The sequence below is a fragment of the Helianthus annuus genome, chromosome 2 (assembly GCF_002127325.2).
Source record: "Helianthus annuus cultivar XRQ/B chromosome 2, HanXRQr2.0-SUNRISE, whole genome shotgun sequence".
Taxonomy (NCBI): domain Eukaryota; kingdom Viridiplantae; phylum Streptophyta; class Magnoliopsida; order Asterales; family Asteraceae; genus Helianthus; species Helianthus annuus.
In genome coordinates, this window is record NC_035434.2 from 115,985,322 (window position 1) to 116,002,274 (window position 16,953).

General features: G+C 36.8%; 1 protein-coding gene across 1 annotated transcript; it reads right to left on the reverse strand.

The window, feature by feature from the left end:
• Positions 1-347: 347 nt before the first annotated feature.
• On the reverse strand, positions 348-14,920 carry LOC110920003 (protein SABRE). The gene is made up of 23 exons (XM_022164252.2): positions 14,679-14,920; positions 13,158-13,269; positions 12,687-12,959; positions 11,497-11,762; positions 10,649-10,862; positions 10,404-10,574; positions 10,226-10,303; positions 9,902-10,153; positions 7,341-9,404; positions 5,205-7,050; positions 5,021-5,118; positions 4,590-4,946; positions 4,401-4,519; positions 4,000-4,249; positions 3,708-3,932; positions 3,454-3,593; positions 3,299-3,371; positions 2,708-2,809; positions 2,475-2,624; positions 2,068-2,385; positions 1,794-1,961; positions 882-1,266; positions 348-761 (listed from the first exon to the last, which is right to left on the reverse strand). Exons 1-23 carry the CDS (start codon positions 14,741-14,743, stop codon positions 613-615), a joined length of 7,875 nt encoding a protein of 2,624 aa, XP_022019944.1. The 5' UTR covers positions 14,744-14,920; the 3' UTR covers positions 348-612.
• Positions 14,921-16,953: the final 2,033 nt, after the last annotated feature.

Genomic DNA, 16,953 nt, shown 5'->3' on the forward strand with positions numbered 1-16,953 from the left:
GGATTAAAGATGGATGATGTGGTACCTATGTGGAGGGTCACGGTGGTCACCCTATAGCCTAAGTCGTAACTATTGACGTGAGCTTCTTACACATCTTTATAAAATATAAATCTAAAACGTGAGCTTCTTACACATCTTTATATATAAATCTAAAAAATACACACATAAATATGAAAAAAAAATATATATTTAGTCATTTTCTCTTTTCATTATTTGGTTTTTACCCTATGGCCCAACTCTCAAATAATAACTTCGACGTCTATTTAGGGTGGCATTTTCACGTAGAAAATAAGGTTATCCAGCCTTGCAAATTAATTTTTGAAATCATAACGTAGACAACAAAAAAATATAACGATAATTATACCACTATTACCACCTTTATTTCCATCTTAAATATACAAATCACATTCATGGATGTTCATCACCAAACTCTTGATGGCTTAGAGCCCAATTTTATATACAACTCTCATAATCCTTGTATATATATAGCTATACCAATGGTCAAACCTGCTTTTGACGATACAAAAACTCAGCCTTACCTATGAAGCATAGGCAAGGCGTTGCAGCAAAACCAACGATGTTCATCGTGGGTTGGGTTTTGATTGGGTCGGGTTAAGACAAAGGTGGTGATTTTTCTTCAGCAGCCTTGTATTCAAGAAAATCCTCATAAGGATCAGATTCACTAGAAGAGTTGCTTTCATATGGCGTGGTTTCTACTGGTGAAGATGGAAGTGATGAATCTCGTTGCTGTGGAGGTATACCTGATCATCAACAATAGAACCCGGGTTATTGAAAGGGTGGCAATTTCCAATACCACATGAAAGTAATCAAGTTGTTAACATTCACAATTTTTTTATGGAGAATATGACAAGTGGACGGACCTTTCTTGACACGAAGCTTTTTAGTGTGGCGTCGAATGAGTTTCCTAGTAGTTATGGTTAACTGTCTGGCAAACGGAGAATATTCTGTATCACTTTCACTCCAGTCACCACCACCCATTTGATCGTTTTCTCCCTCGCCTCTCATTGTTCTCAGCACAAAGGCCTTAGCCTTGCGCCGCTGAGAGTGGAATAATCCTCTGATCGAGGTCACAAATCCATCTCCCGCACCCTCAGGAGGCCGTTTAGGCCAAGTTATAGGAACCTGATCGGCTTTACTGCTAGGACCACCGCCATCACTGTCACTAAGATTCAGATCGGTTGTAGGGATACCAGACACCATTGTTTCTTTTCCATGACCACGTAACCTATCTTTGAACTTGTTACCCTGCAGCAATTGAATTATGTTATATGTTTTTACTTTTAAAATAGAGTAAAATGTCATTTCGTCCATGAGATTTGGTCAGTTTTACGACTTTCGTTCAAAGGTTTCTTTTTCCACATCGGGATTTAAAAGGTTTGAAATCTTGCCGTTTTCATCCGGCGCTTTAACTCCATCCATTTTTCTCCGCTGAGTCAGGTGTATTTCCGTCTTTTATGTTAACTTAAAGGGCAATTCGGTCTTTTTCACATTATGCTAAATGATTGTACATAAAGTGAAGTGAAAAAGTCCAAATTGCCCTTTAAGTTAACAAAAAGAACGAAAATACCCCCGACTTAATGGAGAAAAATGAATGGAGTTAATGAGACGGATGAAAACGGCAAGATTTTAAACCTTTTGGATCCAGATGAGGAAAAACAAACCTTTGGACGAAAGTCGCAAACCTGACCAAACCTCAGGACGAAAATGGCATTTTACTCTTTAAAAAAATTATAAACTTCATGCTTTTTTTAATAATAAACATTATTCATTACCTGCATTCCAGTGACGGATTTGAGAACCCCCCATATTATATGTTTTTTAACTCTTGAGAACAGCCTTCTCCAGGTACCAGTAAATTCAACACGATGAAACGTATCCATAAGCAACCTTAGATCACTTACAGCAAATCTAGACCCTTCATAAGTCACTAGCAGTTCAACCTGTTCCAATACAATGAAACAAGATTTGTTAACATAGTATGGAAAAAACATTAGATGATAATAAATTAATAATATAAAGAGTTCAGTCCTTGTACAACTGACAGACCTGGCTTATCTTGATATTATGGAATTCCCGCATAACCCTTGGCCTAGACCTCTTCTCGTCATTTGGTTTACCTAACTTCTTTTCTTCTTGAGAAGAACGACCAGTTTTTGCAGTTTTAGATTTAGTTTTACTTGATTCGTCCAACTGCTCAACGCTTCCAACTGATTCAATCTTTAATGCAGGGAGACTCGAAGATTGCATTTGTAGCATAAGTTCATTAGTAACAGATTCTGCTACAGATTCTTCGCATGTTCTATCAAATGAAGAACATCGCCCGAACTCAGGTGATGTGGTTTTCCCATTCTGCCCCTTCGATCCCTACATGATCATCAACAATAAATTCTAATATGATAATATGTATCTACACTTCACATACCTTATAATTTAACATGTCAGTAAAAACTCACATGAATGGAATCAGAATGGGTGGAAGAATGATTGCTTCGGGACCCCTCTAATTCTTTTGTTGACTGACTGTTTGATGAAGAAGCCTCATTTACAGTGGAAACCTTTTTTGCTCTTCTTAAACCAGAAGTAGTTGACACCTTCCAAACTTCCTGTGTGTTGAAGTAAAACAATTTTCGTACTCATAATTAAACACAATAATTATTTTATTATAAAAATGGAAAAAACACTTAACCTGGCGACGTTGACTATCTTGCTCCTCTTCTGGGAAAAAGTACCCCCACATCATTCTATACATTTGCTCAGTCAAATGAATTTTCAGCGGGTAAATATCCACCTTTAAGGATCAAACGATAGCTTTAATCAGTACAAGATGATAAGCATGTCAACCATGGATAATAAGTGTGTTGGTTAACTGGGTATTGATAAAGATGTTTATTATGTCACTGCAAGATCAATGATCATTGTAAGTTTGTAACTACATGCTCTATGCGTCTATTAGAAGATTTGACTTTGTTCTGCTTCTGACTTGCACATGCTCGAATGGACAGGTTTGCTAGACATGTGGACTTGTTAGTAGTTTAGTATAGGTTTAAACCTTAATGTAAAATTATGTAAGAAATAGAAACTCTGCACACATCGGCCCACTCACATCATACTTATTATAGTATCCAAAGTTACAAGATTTAAGGAACCTAATTCTTTTGTGGTAAGAACAGGCATAGGTAGGGTCAGTTTTGACCTTAAAAGTTCACCAAGATCATTAAGATTGACTATATCTAATTCTTGATACAACTTATATTAAGCAGTGTGTGGAAGTTTTAACCTGGAATAATTCAATAGGTGAGTTGCCATCCTTTGGAGCTCCTTGTTTTGCATCTACCCGAAGCATCACTTTTCTGCAGCCGCAGACATGAAGTGTAATATAATCACCGAGTTCAAGCATATGCAATAATACTCTGAAAAAAAAAAGTTACATACTTGCCCCATTCAGGAGGAGGATTCCATGCTGACAGAAGCATGTCAGATTTTGCATTAGGCAGGCAATTTCTCACCACAAAGTACTTTGTTGTGAACCTAGCAAGACCAACATCTTTATAGTCTCTGTCAAAATCATATTTCTGCAAACAACAAGATGTTTCACTAGATTCATCATTAAATATCAGAAAAAAAGTAGGTAAAAAATCATGAAAAATGCCCATTCTGTAGTTAAAGATAAGAGTCAGACTTATTACCATGTCATTTATCTCAGCTTCGGCAAAAGCTTTGCCATCCACAAACATTCCCCAAACGACTTTGTTGATTTGCAGAGATATGCGCATAGCACATGAAGGGCTTTTATTCTTCTCTTTCTCCATAAGTCGAAATTGTGCAGCTTTCTGCATAGCCATCCTAAAAGAAGCAGCAGCCATCTTTCTAGATTTTTGTGCATTTACCAGCTCTTTCCTCAGTCTATGCACCTGTAGATGTAAGCTTTTAGCATTCTTACTTATAAATCAAAAACAAAATTCGCATATTGCCTCTTACCAATGTGGATCTTCCACCAGTTATCATCCAAAGATTCCCTTCCTTCTCTGAATGTGCATCTCCAGAAGTATCAATAAACAGGGAAAGCTTCCGAATATCGTCAAAAAGCAAGTTCCGGGCGCGTTCTTTCTGTTCAAGGTTGACTCGTTCTAACTCTACCTCTTCAACACCATCGGGAACCACTTCATCTGCTTCTTCCTCAATGTCATCATCATCTTCTGCTGATTTCGGAAGACTACTTCTCCTAGGCCTGAATTACAAACTTCAGTCAAATGGCCAAAGTACAAAGAAAAAATTCATCTTCTCGCATTCAAATACGACAGTCAGATATCTAAATATAGTGAACTAGAATAGAGACTTCATTGTTGAGAGTGCTAAAAAATAAATGGGTATATTCGTACTTGGGAAGCCTGGCAAAGAGAAGATTGGTCAAAACATCAAGCATAACTTGAAACTGGCGAGACGTCATGGTCGCTGTTATATTTTGAGAATTGAATGCAAGTTCTTTCAAAGGTTTAACCTGCAATACAGAAATTTATCAACTACGAAGACTATAAACAAAATAGTGTGTGTATCATACAGAAACACACCTTTAAATCTGTTGTTCCGCCTTTGTGTCTGGTGTAGCGAAAGTACATATCACATGGCATAAATACTCTTTCAAGAAGGGCCCCAGTGCGCTGTATTTTTTGGGAGTTTCTACGAATCTTTGGTAACCATTGAAGTCCAGCCCCTGGATCAACATCAGTTGGAGCCACATGAGCCTGCACATGTTCCAACATTACCGATAGTTCCATACGATTCCATGTTAATTCAGGTTGGGATTCCGGATTATTCACGTCTCCACTCCCGAGCGCTTGTTTGATCATCTCTATACCAACGTTAAGAACTGCATGGAATGACCGAGCTAAAACCCTTCCACTAATAGCAGCAAGCAAAAATCTTCCCTGTTAACCATTAAAAAATGATTAATTGATATACTTTGCTAAAGAAACACAGTTCTAACACCTTAACAACTTACATTGGCATCTTCAGAGTGAAGATTGAATTGTGGCTCGATAACATTTACCATGAAACGGCGAGTGCCCTCTTCATCGGAGTCATCAAATCCATGTTTGTCTATCGATTAACCAGAAAAAAGGATTAAAATCTTACATAAAAGGATAACAACCCGTATATGTGATCAGATGAATATGGTTTTGTACCAATAGCCCCAAACGATTGACTGTCTACTTTAGTAGAATTTGCTGAAGACGGATTTGACCCTGATGCCTCCTTTTGTTTAGAAGAACTTGCAGCTTGACCAACAGAAGGGTTCTTTGAAACATCTTCATGAGAAGATTCCTTTACATATTGTGCTTGATTCCCTTCTAGAAGCTTCCGCTGGGCATACTGACGAGAAGGAGAAGGTTTTGAAGGTGCAAATGCTTTAGATAATTCACCAACCCATGACCAAACAGCATTTCTGTTTTCAATTGTCCATAGTAGCTTCAATCCATAGACAAAGATTCGTTGACAGTTATCAGCTATCACCACATTATAACCGTCATCCTCACTGTGATCAGATCTTGCTTGTTCGTCACTCTCACTTCCATTTTCAAATTCTGACCTAACATATGTCATTTCAGAATTTCTTCTTCCAGCTTCTTGCCATGCAAGCAATCTAGCTGGATCTGCGTTTGGTGATTGCCTTCTGATTGTAAAATAATCAGAAGACAACAAAAATCCATCATCACGATGTCGTTCTGTAGTAGTTCTACTATTACCACCGTTTTCGTTTACAACTCTGTCAGTGGACGAAGATTTTGAGCCTTTTCTCGTCATTTGAACAACTTTGATAACACTTGTGGAATCATCTTTATTAAGAAATACTTTAGGCATATGAAGATCGAGACCCTGATAAACAGAATCGAGGATTTCACGTTTGCTCTCAAATGTATACTTTTGCTTACCACGACTGTAACACATTTCGTATTTCAACTTTGTTATCTTAAATGTCAATCCTTTAGCTGGATCATTGTCATCCAACGACATATGTCTTAAAACAGTTGGAGTTGAGTCAATCCGGAACATAAATTCTGTCATGACCTTGTCTAATGAAAGATTACCAGATCTTGGAATTCTCGGGACACCAAAACGAGGCCATCGAGAGAAGTATCGCAATTTATGAGGAGGATTGTAGTTCAAGTTCCAGAACCTTAGGAGCCAAGCAAAATCATGAGGACCAACGTTTAAAGTTGGTGAATTAACCGAATCGTTTTTCAATTTAGATGAATCATGCAAAGCTGCATCAAATGCAGCATAGCCATTACTGGAGGACTGTGAAAGAGACATGATGGGTCTGAGAGAGAAATTCCACCTCAGCGATAGTGAAGTAGATCTGAAAGGATCGTATATCTTATCACGAGCGACACGTTCCGAAGGAAGTGCAAATAAATAGTGGTTGAGTGGATTGCCCGACTCACATTCCCAGTCCATTGTAACCTCAAGAGTAAAGCTGGGAGCCACTAGAAACGCGCCACGTGTACCAGATGGTGGTTTAATCGTTGAATTCCGAAGCAAATTCTCCAAACTGCTTGTAAACATCTTGAAGTCCTTTGCTGAAACATCTACACGCCCATCCGAGTGTCTGAGTTCCATATACCCCGAAGAAATTTGAAGTTGATCATTTTTTTCATATGGATCAGTTGTAGCAAGAAGATGAAATGTGCTTTCGGAAAAACACAGTGTGGCTTTTCCATGGATATAATTTCTCATCTCATCCCACCACGGCAAGCTTTTTTCTTTTTTCGGGGGTGTAATATTGGAAGCATTTGGGTTTCTGACACTTAAGTTAGCCCGACGTAAAGCTACTGTGAATGCATAGCTTAAATCAGCAAAAGCTGGTTCAAAACCAACCCCATAAGATACCTCGCCTTTTTCGAAAATTAACGGTACGTCCAAATATGTTTTCATTGGTGGAGTTGTGCCACTAGCTGAACGATACATTTGCACCTTCCTCCATCTTCCAATATAGACATCATGCAGAACTTGGGGTTGAAAAGGTGTTGCCTACAATGAAAACTCGGAATCATTTTCTTTTATTCATTCTTTACTTCTGTCCTCAACAAAAACAAAAAAAAAAAGAAAAAAAAGTGGCTAAAGGGGGTTCGGTCAAACAGGTTAAAAAATTCATCTAAAGTCTACTTTTTATTGCATACATTATCATCGTTTGATTTGATCAATGTATTAGATTATTATTGTAGTATAAAATGACAAAATTTCGACCTTGACTAAAAACAGAAAAGAAAAGAAAAGAAAATGAATATGACGAGAAAAAGAAAAGATAACTCTAATCTGACCTGTTGAGCAAGAACAACCCGGCCCTCACATTTACCAGAAGTACCAGCAAGAAGTGGATAAGTATAGTCTCTAAGCTGAATAACAAGAGAGCCTGTCTGCAAATTAAGGTTACATCCATAAAGGCGGGAAAACGGAATTTTATATTCAAGAGCAACTGGATCAAGCTTCTGTACAAAATCTATCATTCCAGCTTCACCACCTTCGATTGCTGACAAACTTAAATCAAGCTCTGTTGCAGTAATAGAGAAAAGAGACGTTCTTGAGGTGCTGAGCTTAAAACCAGACTGAAATCCATCCTGAAACGCACCAGATCCTTCTGTAGTTACAAGTTTTTGGCATGCCCGATAATAAGAACGAAACGATTGTTTATAAATTTCTTCTTTAAGCTTTTCAACAGATGATGCGTCCTGCAAATCAATCTCTTCTCCACCAATTTGATATGTGCCTTTGTGAACAGAATCATCTTCATCAGCAACTGCTGAAGATTGCTTTCCTTTTGTGGTAATTGACTCGAGCAAAGTCAACCGAACAGCCAGTTCACGTGCTTCATTTTTCAAAAGTTGATAATGTTCATCAAGCCAACCTTGTATCGGCTCTTCTTCAATGTCAGCAGTCAGCTTACGAATAAAGAATTTTACACAACCAATTTTTGAAGAACTCGACTTTTTAGGCTTTGCACCAGATTCTTTGACCTCTTTGACTGGAAATATTAATTTCTTTTTTGCAGCAGTAATGAGCTTTAACGCTCGCAACATTTCCTCAACAGAATCATCAAGAGCACGCAGCTGTAGCCTGTACGGCATGCAAATATGTATATCAAATGCTTGAATCACCCAATCCCACTTGGCATCTGTCTCAGATTTTGCACCCGGTATGCGCGAAATCTGCATCCTGCCACTTTTAAACACTCTTGACGAGTTGAAACTGAGCATTAGTCCTTCAAGAAGTACACCTATACGTGCGTTTTCAGAAAAAATTGACTGAACTTGAATCATGGCTTCAACACCATCTCCAGCTTCAGCAGTTACAGTAAGCATCTCAATATCAATAGCAAAAAGAGATTCCTTTTTTCTTTTATTCTTTTCAGACTGTAATAACCCCATAGATTCTTCTTTTGGAACTATATTATCTTTACTAGAATAGATCTCCTTCTGATTTTCGATCAGTAGCTTTAGTCGTAACCCTAGGTCAATTAACGCTAAGTGGACATCTGGTTCCCACCTGGCAGTAATATCAGTGGCACTAAAAAGCGAGCAAACAGCTATTTCTTTAAGACCTCCAGCTCTCCTTACAAACTTTGCATTCTGTAAGTCAAATAATGTTACTTTTGTGCCAGAGTCGTGGTCTTCTAAATATTCTTGATACACGGATCGAGCTCTTTCAAGCTCCAGCTGAGTGGACTGTTTTTCCTTATTCAAGCACAAACTAAAATGATAAATATCTACGCCTACATTGCACTTTATCGTTTTGTGCTCGCTCGAAACCGTTGATGCTATTGTTGAAGTACGTGGGGTCCCATCAGGTAAGACACTAATAAGAACACGCCCACCTTGTGATCCATAATTCACAGATTTCGGTTCATTGATAACTTCATTTTCCAGGCCTAAGTCACTGCATAGATTAACCGAGCAACGTTCCAGATTAAATTTAATCAACCGAATCCCTTTGCCGGATGATTTTGTTGAACGCCCTACGCGTGATGTTTTAACAGATGGGGATGAAGCTTTTAGTAGTGTTTTAAACAAGAAAGCAGTTACTAGCAAGGACTGAACACGTTTGAAAGTTAAGTTCAAACTCATGGAAGTTATGTCAACCGATAAAACCAATATCAACTTTGAACTATCGTCTTGAGGTGGGTCCTTCTCCTTTTTGCCCCAATCCAGGCTGATTTTTGCTATGTGCAGTAACGAACCGGTATTTGTTTCCACGCCGAAAAGGGTTTCTCTTAATGATTCCTGATATTCATCTGCCATGTGCAAATTCAGTTCTCCAAGCTCCAAGTGAACTGCAGTGCCTGAACTAGATATGTTGTTGGCAAAGACATGTGAGGACTGTGAGCAACCCTGAAAATCAATGAAAGTAAAGAATGCCAAAATAAAACATGAGCTTTACTAAAATGATATTATGCAACATGTTCATCAAAGGTACATAAACATATTAGTAGAGGTGGCAATTTCAGTCCAGTTACATAGGAAGGGGTCTCGGGTTATCTTTTATCTCATAACGAATCAAACGGGCAAAATAAAAAGCCTTGAAGATACACAAAGTGTATCTATAAAACCTGCTAAATCATTTCATCTGGACAAAATTAGATTATTCTATTCATGTTTAATAAACTCTAATACCTAACCAGACGATTTCGGACCACACCATATATTACTTGTTAGCCAACCCGCCCAATTTGCAACCTCTACTTAGTAGAATATTCATTAGACATAACTAAACTTGTAACAATCTGCTTTTCCTTTGCAAAAAGTTTGTACTTCATGCAACCTTTGAAGAGAACTTTATGACAATGAGACTAAAAAAGAATAGGACTATGACAGGATATATCACTTACATGATAAATTGGCAATCCACTTATATTAAAAAGCACGATAGTCATCTCTGGAGCTGAAACTGTGCATGTCCACATAATGGTTTTAGAACCACTTGACTGGACGGTCACCGGGTTCACATTTTCATCTCGAAGCACCACCTTTTTCTTCTTAGATGAGCTCAATTTCATCAGTGGCTTCAATCTTTCCATATATAAGTTGCATTGGGTTCCACCAAGCTTTACATCAAATTCAGATCTTATAGGTGATGTAGGCTGAAAAAATAAAAATATGGAAGGTAAGAAACTGGCTCTACAAAACAATGTGTGAAAATCATATAGATGTACCTGTAATGGAATGTATACTGAGGAAATAACAGCAAGCTTCAATATATCGACCATAGAATTTTCGGCTTCTTTAAGAAGCTATATTATAACAAAGACTGTCATTAGAATGAAACTTTGAACAGTATTTAAAAATGTTAAGGCAAAGATAAAAAAAAACCGTTACTGATTAGACCCATACATGAATCTCACTGAAATCTAACTGAAGATCAAGACGTGTGCTTTCCCCAATATCTTCAACAAATCGAGACTTCACACTCTTTAACTGGATGCCCATTATGCTATTCTCCATAACAATAGAGTGCTCTTTATGCACAAACTTCACATTCAACTTCGGTAGAGTGACGCAAACCTATTATAGAGATGGAGACTTTGCCAATTATTATAAGCTTTGATCTTGACTTAAAATATACAGCACTTCCTAACCTTTTCAGGAATGATTGAAGTATACTTGGTAACAGCCGAAAGGGCAGATTTTTCATTCCGTTGCTTTTTAATGTTGTATTCAGCAGCATTTGATTGAAAACGTTCGTCAACTTGTGTGTCAGACGACTTTTTTCCAGAAATTAGCTCCTCATTTAAGTTCAAAGCTACTTCTCCAATTGTAATGTCTACGTTTTTCACTACAATACCTGCTTCTCTGCAGCAAAAGTTTAAAATAGAAAAGCTTTAATCTTTACTCCAGGAAAAAGAGGGGAGAGGAAAAAAGCGTAAAGTTGTAAAGTTGTGACAAAGTTACTCAATAAAACAACCCTAGAGCAGAAAAACAAGTGACTACTAGAATTTCATCAATAAGAAGTAAGAACCCATTATTCCTCAATCCTATGCAGTTAATGCGGTAAAATATCGAATATCGGTCAAGGACCGCTATTTGAGAATTGAGATATAGGTTATTGTGGTGTGATATCAGTAATTTTAATATCAAACAGAATTTATATATGTAGCAATTTAACACTACCAATTCAGTATACTCTCCTACCATTAACAAATTAACCTTTTGCAACTTGCAAAACAATTGTAGCAAGTAGAAACTAATTAAGACTTAAAACCCTAACAATTAACAATTAAAACTTAAAACACCAATATTGGTAAAATCGGTGATATATAGGTCAAATATCGGTCAATATCGCCGATAATATCAGTACCGATATTTTACCTTGGGACCGATAACCGATATACCACCGATATGGGTGATATAACTTCATACCACCGATAACCGATATACCACTTATATTATGTGAAAATAATATAATAAAAAAACAGAGAAAACCAACCTATCATGACCAAACTCACTCGAGAGATGAAATTCTTCACAAACAAAAGGAGCTGACGCTTTCTCAATACTTGCAAAGCATGTCTGTCCAGCAGTAAAGCTTTCACCATTGCTAAAGCTAGATGACTGATCAAAACTGATACGTGGTTCAGCCACATGAACAACAACAGGCAAAAGCTGCAACTTCACAAGGATAGAAGGCTTGGTCCGACCGTCTTTTGATATCTCAACTCCCAAATCTTTAACTTCTACAGTAACTTTTGGTGTCTGCCCAAAATTAAATAAAATCAAAAGCAGTTAATAAAATGAAACCTATTAATGCAAAAGACTTTTAAGGTTATAAGTAAATATCATGCACTTTTACAAACATCTTTCATGCTATTCAGAAAAAAAAAAGTTATAAAAAACATGAGTGAATGACTGATGATAATCCAGATGTCATGATGGCAACAGGCACTCGTAAGCAATAGAACAGTAAAAGAGACAATACCAAGACTCAAAACGATTTCCAGGGATTTACCCTCTCTCCATACACAAATGCAGGAGCCACTGAACAGTAACAAACGCTCACCTATCCCTATGTGAATTATTCCACTACTACTTATACCACCGCTCACTAACAACTTTTAGCCACTTTCCGAAACTACCCATTTTGCCCTTCTAGAATAAACTTGTAGTATTTTAGGTTTTTCTTTCGTAATCACAAGAGTATCATTTTAGGTTTTTCTAGAATCTTCGGTGTTGAACCCTAATCTTGCACCAACTAATGATTATGATTATCATGCATATTTTTCCTGATTTTATTACATCGCAAGAAATCTGAGAAACAGATATTTTGCAAACATCATCACATCCACACACAATTTGTGTTTGAGAGAAACAGATGTATTATCGAATACCTAATAAAAAAAAGGTAGTTGGTAGTGCCACGTGTGACGTGTCACAATTCTGTGAACCCGTGATTCTTTTTCCCGCTTTTCTTATTTCACCCTTTCGTGTTCTATTTCTTAATTTAAAATAGTTAATTAGAAAAAAAACAGTATTAATAAAACAGAATGTTTCCTAAATCTTCATTACTAACTATTTAATATTTCCTTACACGTAATTTCAATCATATCTCATCATAAACATACAATGAAGCAATAAGGGGAATGGTCATAAACATAAACAATTTCATTGAAAATAACTTACCTTTACAGCTAAATCCGTCACAGAAATTGATAAGAATCTTGCCACATTAGCCACAACCATCCACTTTCCTCTGCCTGGGCTACTGCGGGACTTACGAGATTTCTGTGACCCTGTTTTCTTTGACCCTTGGTTTGAAGCCCTTGTAACAATTTCTATGTCACTTATCAACAATTGCAGTTTTGGATCTCTAGACATAAAACCAACCCCTAGTTTAACCAAAGATTGTCTTAGACTAAATCTAATTTCACCAACTGAAACAGATTCAACCGCACCCTGCAAATTACCAACGTTAACATCAAGGAATGACGTCAGAAAGGATATTTAAAAGAACATAGATGTAAATTAATGAAATTATCATCATGTATGAACTTGATCTCTTATAAACAACATTAACAAGAAAATAAAAACAAAACATAACAATAAGCTACTGTGAGGCACGTATAAGAAATCATCTGTTGTAAGATTAATAACCTTTTCGAACTTGATTGTAACATCCCTCAAGCATTTCCATCCACCAACTTTAAATGCCACCGATGCTTTCATGATCCGGCTCAAAATCCAAGCAACTAACTTGGAAGCAAATCTGAAATAAGGTGTTCAGTTAAGTTAGCTAGAACTTCTATTAATGTTGATGCAGTAAAGTGTAGGCTGTTATAAAAGTATAATCAGACATAAGACTTTGAGATCAAGGAATAGGGCATTCCTTTATCAAAGAACAATTGAATTACACAACTTTTAGTATTCTTGAGAAATTCGAGTGCAACTAAAATACAAATAGGATCGATGATATGCATGATGCAAAACAATTTGATATGCAACATAAATCTGAAAAATCTAATGCCTTTTGCAACATTAAAAGGCCGATAAGTAAGGTATAGATATCTTAACTTTTTCATATGATTACTATGAAGTTAATGCGGTAAAATGTCGGATGTCAGTCAAGTACCGATATTTGAGATATAGGTTATCTCGGTGAGATATCGGTGGGATATCGGTAATTTTAATATAATGCAGAATTTATATATATAGCAATTTAACACCAATAATTCAGTGATACATCAGTGATATGTCCGTGATATATTGGTGATATATCGGTTATATCGGTCAAATATCGATGATAAAATCGGTACCGATATTTGACACTGATATTTTACTAGGGGACCGATATGACCAATATAACCGATATATCACCGATATTAACTGCATAGCATATGAACAAATAACCATTTTTCTACGCTATATTTGGACCATATCTTGCCTTTACACTCAATAGAAAGACAATGAATATGAAAAGTAAAACTACCAACGAAATAAACTTTTGATTGGGCTCAAAATTTCTAAATTGTGTAGATGATTTCAACTCATAACATGTAGCTACCGAGCTACTCTATGCTCCTTCTACGGTCAAACAAAAAACTCCCTGCGGTCGTCCTCATAAAAATCTGGCTACAAAATGTAGGCGATTATGGTGGTGTTGAATATACATTTTCAAAGCGATTACTGCTAAATCAAAATCATAACTAGAAAATCTTCTAATCAGTTGCTTATTGCTAGCCATACGTAATTCTACATATTTATTTCAATAATCAATTTTCTTCCAACTACACCTGTCTTAATTATCCGAAAAACAGTATTATAATGCCAATTGCCAAATAACCAGCTCCTGATTGTTGTAACTTTCAACTGTTTAATTAATCAATACACACATCCAAACACCTCTAGCATCTATTAATAACTTCAAAATCACGCCATTACTTTAACAATTTAACCTCACAATATGAAAGCATGTAACAAAATCACACAATAATGACACACTTGCACTTATACTTATCACACTCACACAACATTACAGCAAAAATCTAGCACTAACACGATTAACACAATCAAACAAAGTTGCAGATCATATCACTCTCAACAACTCGAAAATTCAACCTCTAAACATCAAAAAACCTGATGAAATCAAACAAAGCGAGAAATTGATGGATCACTTACATAAACAGGAGCCATAGCACGATCGATATGAACAGAAACGTGAAAAGAAACTTAACCGGAGACATTTCCACAACGCAAATCCTCAATCCTTCAACACACACTTCATCCTACAGCTTGTTGTTGACGATGAACAACAACAACAATACCTTCACTACACATCACTCCACCGCATCATTAAACCCTAACTTAGCAGAAACCGATTCGGACAACGAGATCACGAAGCTCATAACAATTTCGGAACAAATTCGAAGAGAATATACTTCAATCTGCTGCTTATTGACGATTACCAACAACAATATCTTCACTACACATAACTATCAAACCCTAACTTAACAAAAATCGATTAGAGCAACGAGATCACGAAGCTCATAACAATTTCGGAACAAAATCGAAGAGAATGAGTTCAATTTGCTGCTAGTTGTTGACGATTAACAACAATATCTTCACTATATACCATCATGAAACCCTAATTTAAGGGAAATCGATTCGAATTCTTCTGAATAATGAGATCATGAAGCTCGTAACAATTTTAGGTTCAATTTTGAAGAGAATATGAAGTAAAATAGGGTCAAAATTCACGATTTGTGTATAGCATATAGACAGTCTACAATACAGCCAAAATTGTGGTAATTCTTTTTTCCAGAGCAGAAATTGCTGGATCCAGAATCATGTAGCTTAAGTAAGTTGTACGTTACGACTTAAAAAGTGTATGCTGATCTGGTGTGTAGAAGAGAGGACTAATTTAGTGTAATTGCTTATTTCAGTTCGGGAATTGTTTAATCCAAAGTGGAGGGGTGTGTGTGGTTGTACGTTGGTGGTGTAGGGTTGTACGTTGCTTGTAAAGTGTTGTTTTGGTGTTTGTGTTGTGGTGTGTGTGAGACATCTTTGGGATCAAGGGAGGGATGGATGGGGGGTTTCTCGAGGCAAGTTATGAATAACTCCCTTCCAGTTTTGCTATTGTTATAATATTAGTCCTTTAGGTATCACTTGATGCAAATGAGTACTTGTTTTGAAGTTTTTTTATTACGCCGGTGGGTTTGGCATGGCGTTACCCCGCCACATCATCGATGATAGCGCCCTCGGGGCGTCACCATCCATACCGCACGATTTAAAGGGGGCGCCATCAATGTCTCGACAACACGTTAACGAAGGTGAATTGCTTTGATCGAGGGGTGATTGGTCAAAATGGGGGCGCTATAATGTAAAGTGGGTAGTTAAACCACACCCTGCAAGTTAAAGAAAGAGGCTTTAAGGTCTTCTGTGTGACGTGTACATAACGTGACACTGAGGTGGCGTGATAAAGCCACACCCTCCAGCCTTAATTGTAACGACCTGTTATTGGAAAAGGTATGTAAAGTTGTCAGTGCTTTGTTGATAAGTGGGATAAGGTAAATACAGTTTGCTAGACATTTGCAAGACAATTTTTTTTAAACAACTAACAGAATAAATCTCAAGCATTTTTTTTTGCATCTACTAGATCAAACGAAGTACTCTGAGAGTAATCCAAGTTCACCACTAATACAAATATTCCATCACTTAATCTAAAGACATTGCTAGACAAATAACATTCAACTATTCAAAGTTAAAAACAGAATATAATGAAAGTTGAATTCAGAATTTGAACTTTAAACATGTGTTAGAGAGACTCGAGCATTTACAACCTTTGAATTATAACTTTTATTTTAGAATGGTTGTGTTTAGCTAATTAAGTAGGAAATGAAGTTCAAAACTAACTATAGTTATAAGTAAAAGATGGTTATAGTGTCAGTGTGGCGTAGCTGGCCCAAAAATTCAGGGTTATCTCAAAAAAAAATTAGGATTAGGGGTATACTTTATATAAAAAGATAAAAATGTTACACTACGTAAACAGAATTGAATAGTATTTTTACACTACGAAAACGGGAGCTACCCCTCCTTATAAATTGCCTCCGCCACTGATGTTTATTATCTCACTATGCAAGATCAAAATTCTTGCAAAAAATAAAACTGCCACATTATCTCACCATTCACTCATTTTCCTCTATATTTTTATGTATCTTTATTCGTTTAATACCTTACTATTTGACAAACCACAATCTCTCTCCACAAATGCATGCATTTAGCCAAAAACATTTCTGTCCTTTCTCTACTCTCTCTGCTATCTCCTCCAACTCATCACCCATGTCATAAATACACCTCAAATGGCATTGCATTAGATTTGGTCTTAGGCTGCACGGTGTGGGGATCAGCCTTGGATCGTCCCCCACCAGCGTCGGCCCCCCTCTCCATCCCCCCC

Excerpts from the sequence above, each read along its gene's own strand:
- LOC110920003 (XM_022164252.2), bottom strand. The coding sequence starts at position 14,743 with ATGTCTCCGGTTAAGTTTCTTTTCACGTTTCTGTTCATATCGATCGTG. Across the intron at positions 7,051-7,340 it reads GGGTTGTTCTTGCTCAACAG|GCAACACCTTTTCAACCCCA; the intron begins GTCAGATTAGAG and ends TTTTCATTGTAG. Across the intron at positions 1,962-2,067 it reads ATAATATCAAGATAAGCCAG|GTTGAACTGCTAGTGACTTA; the intron begins GTCTGTCAGTTG and ends GTATTGGAACAG.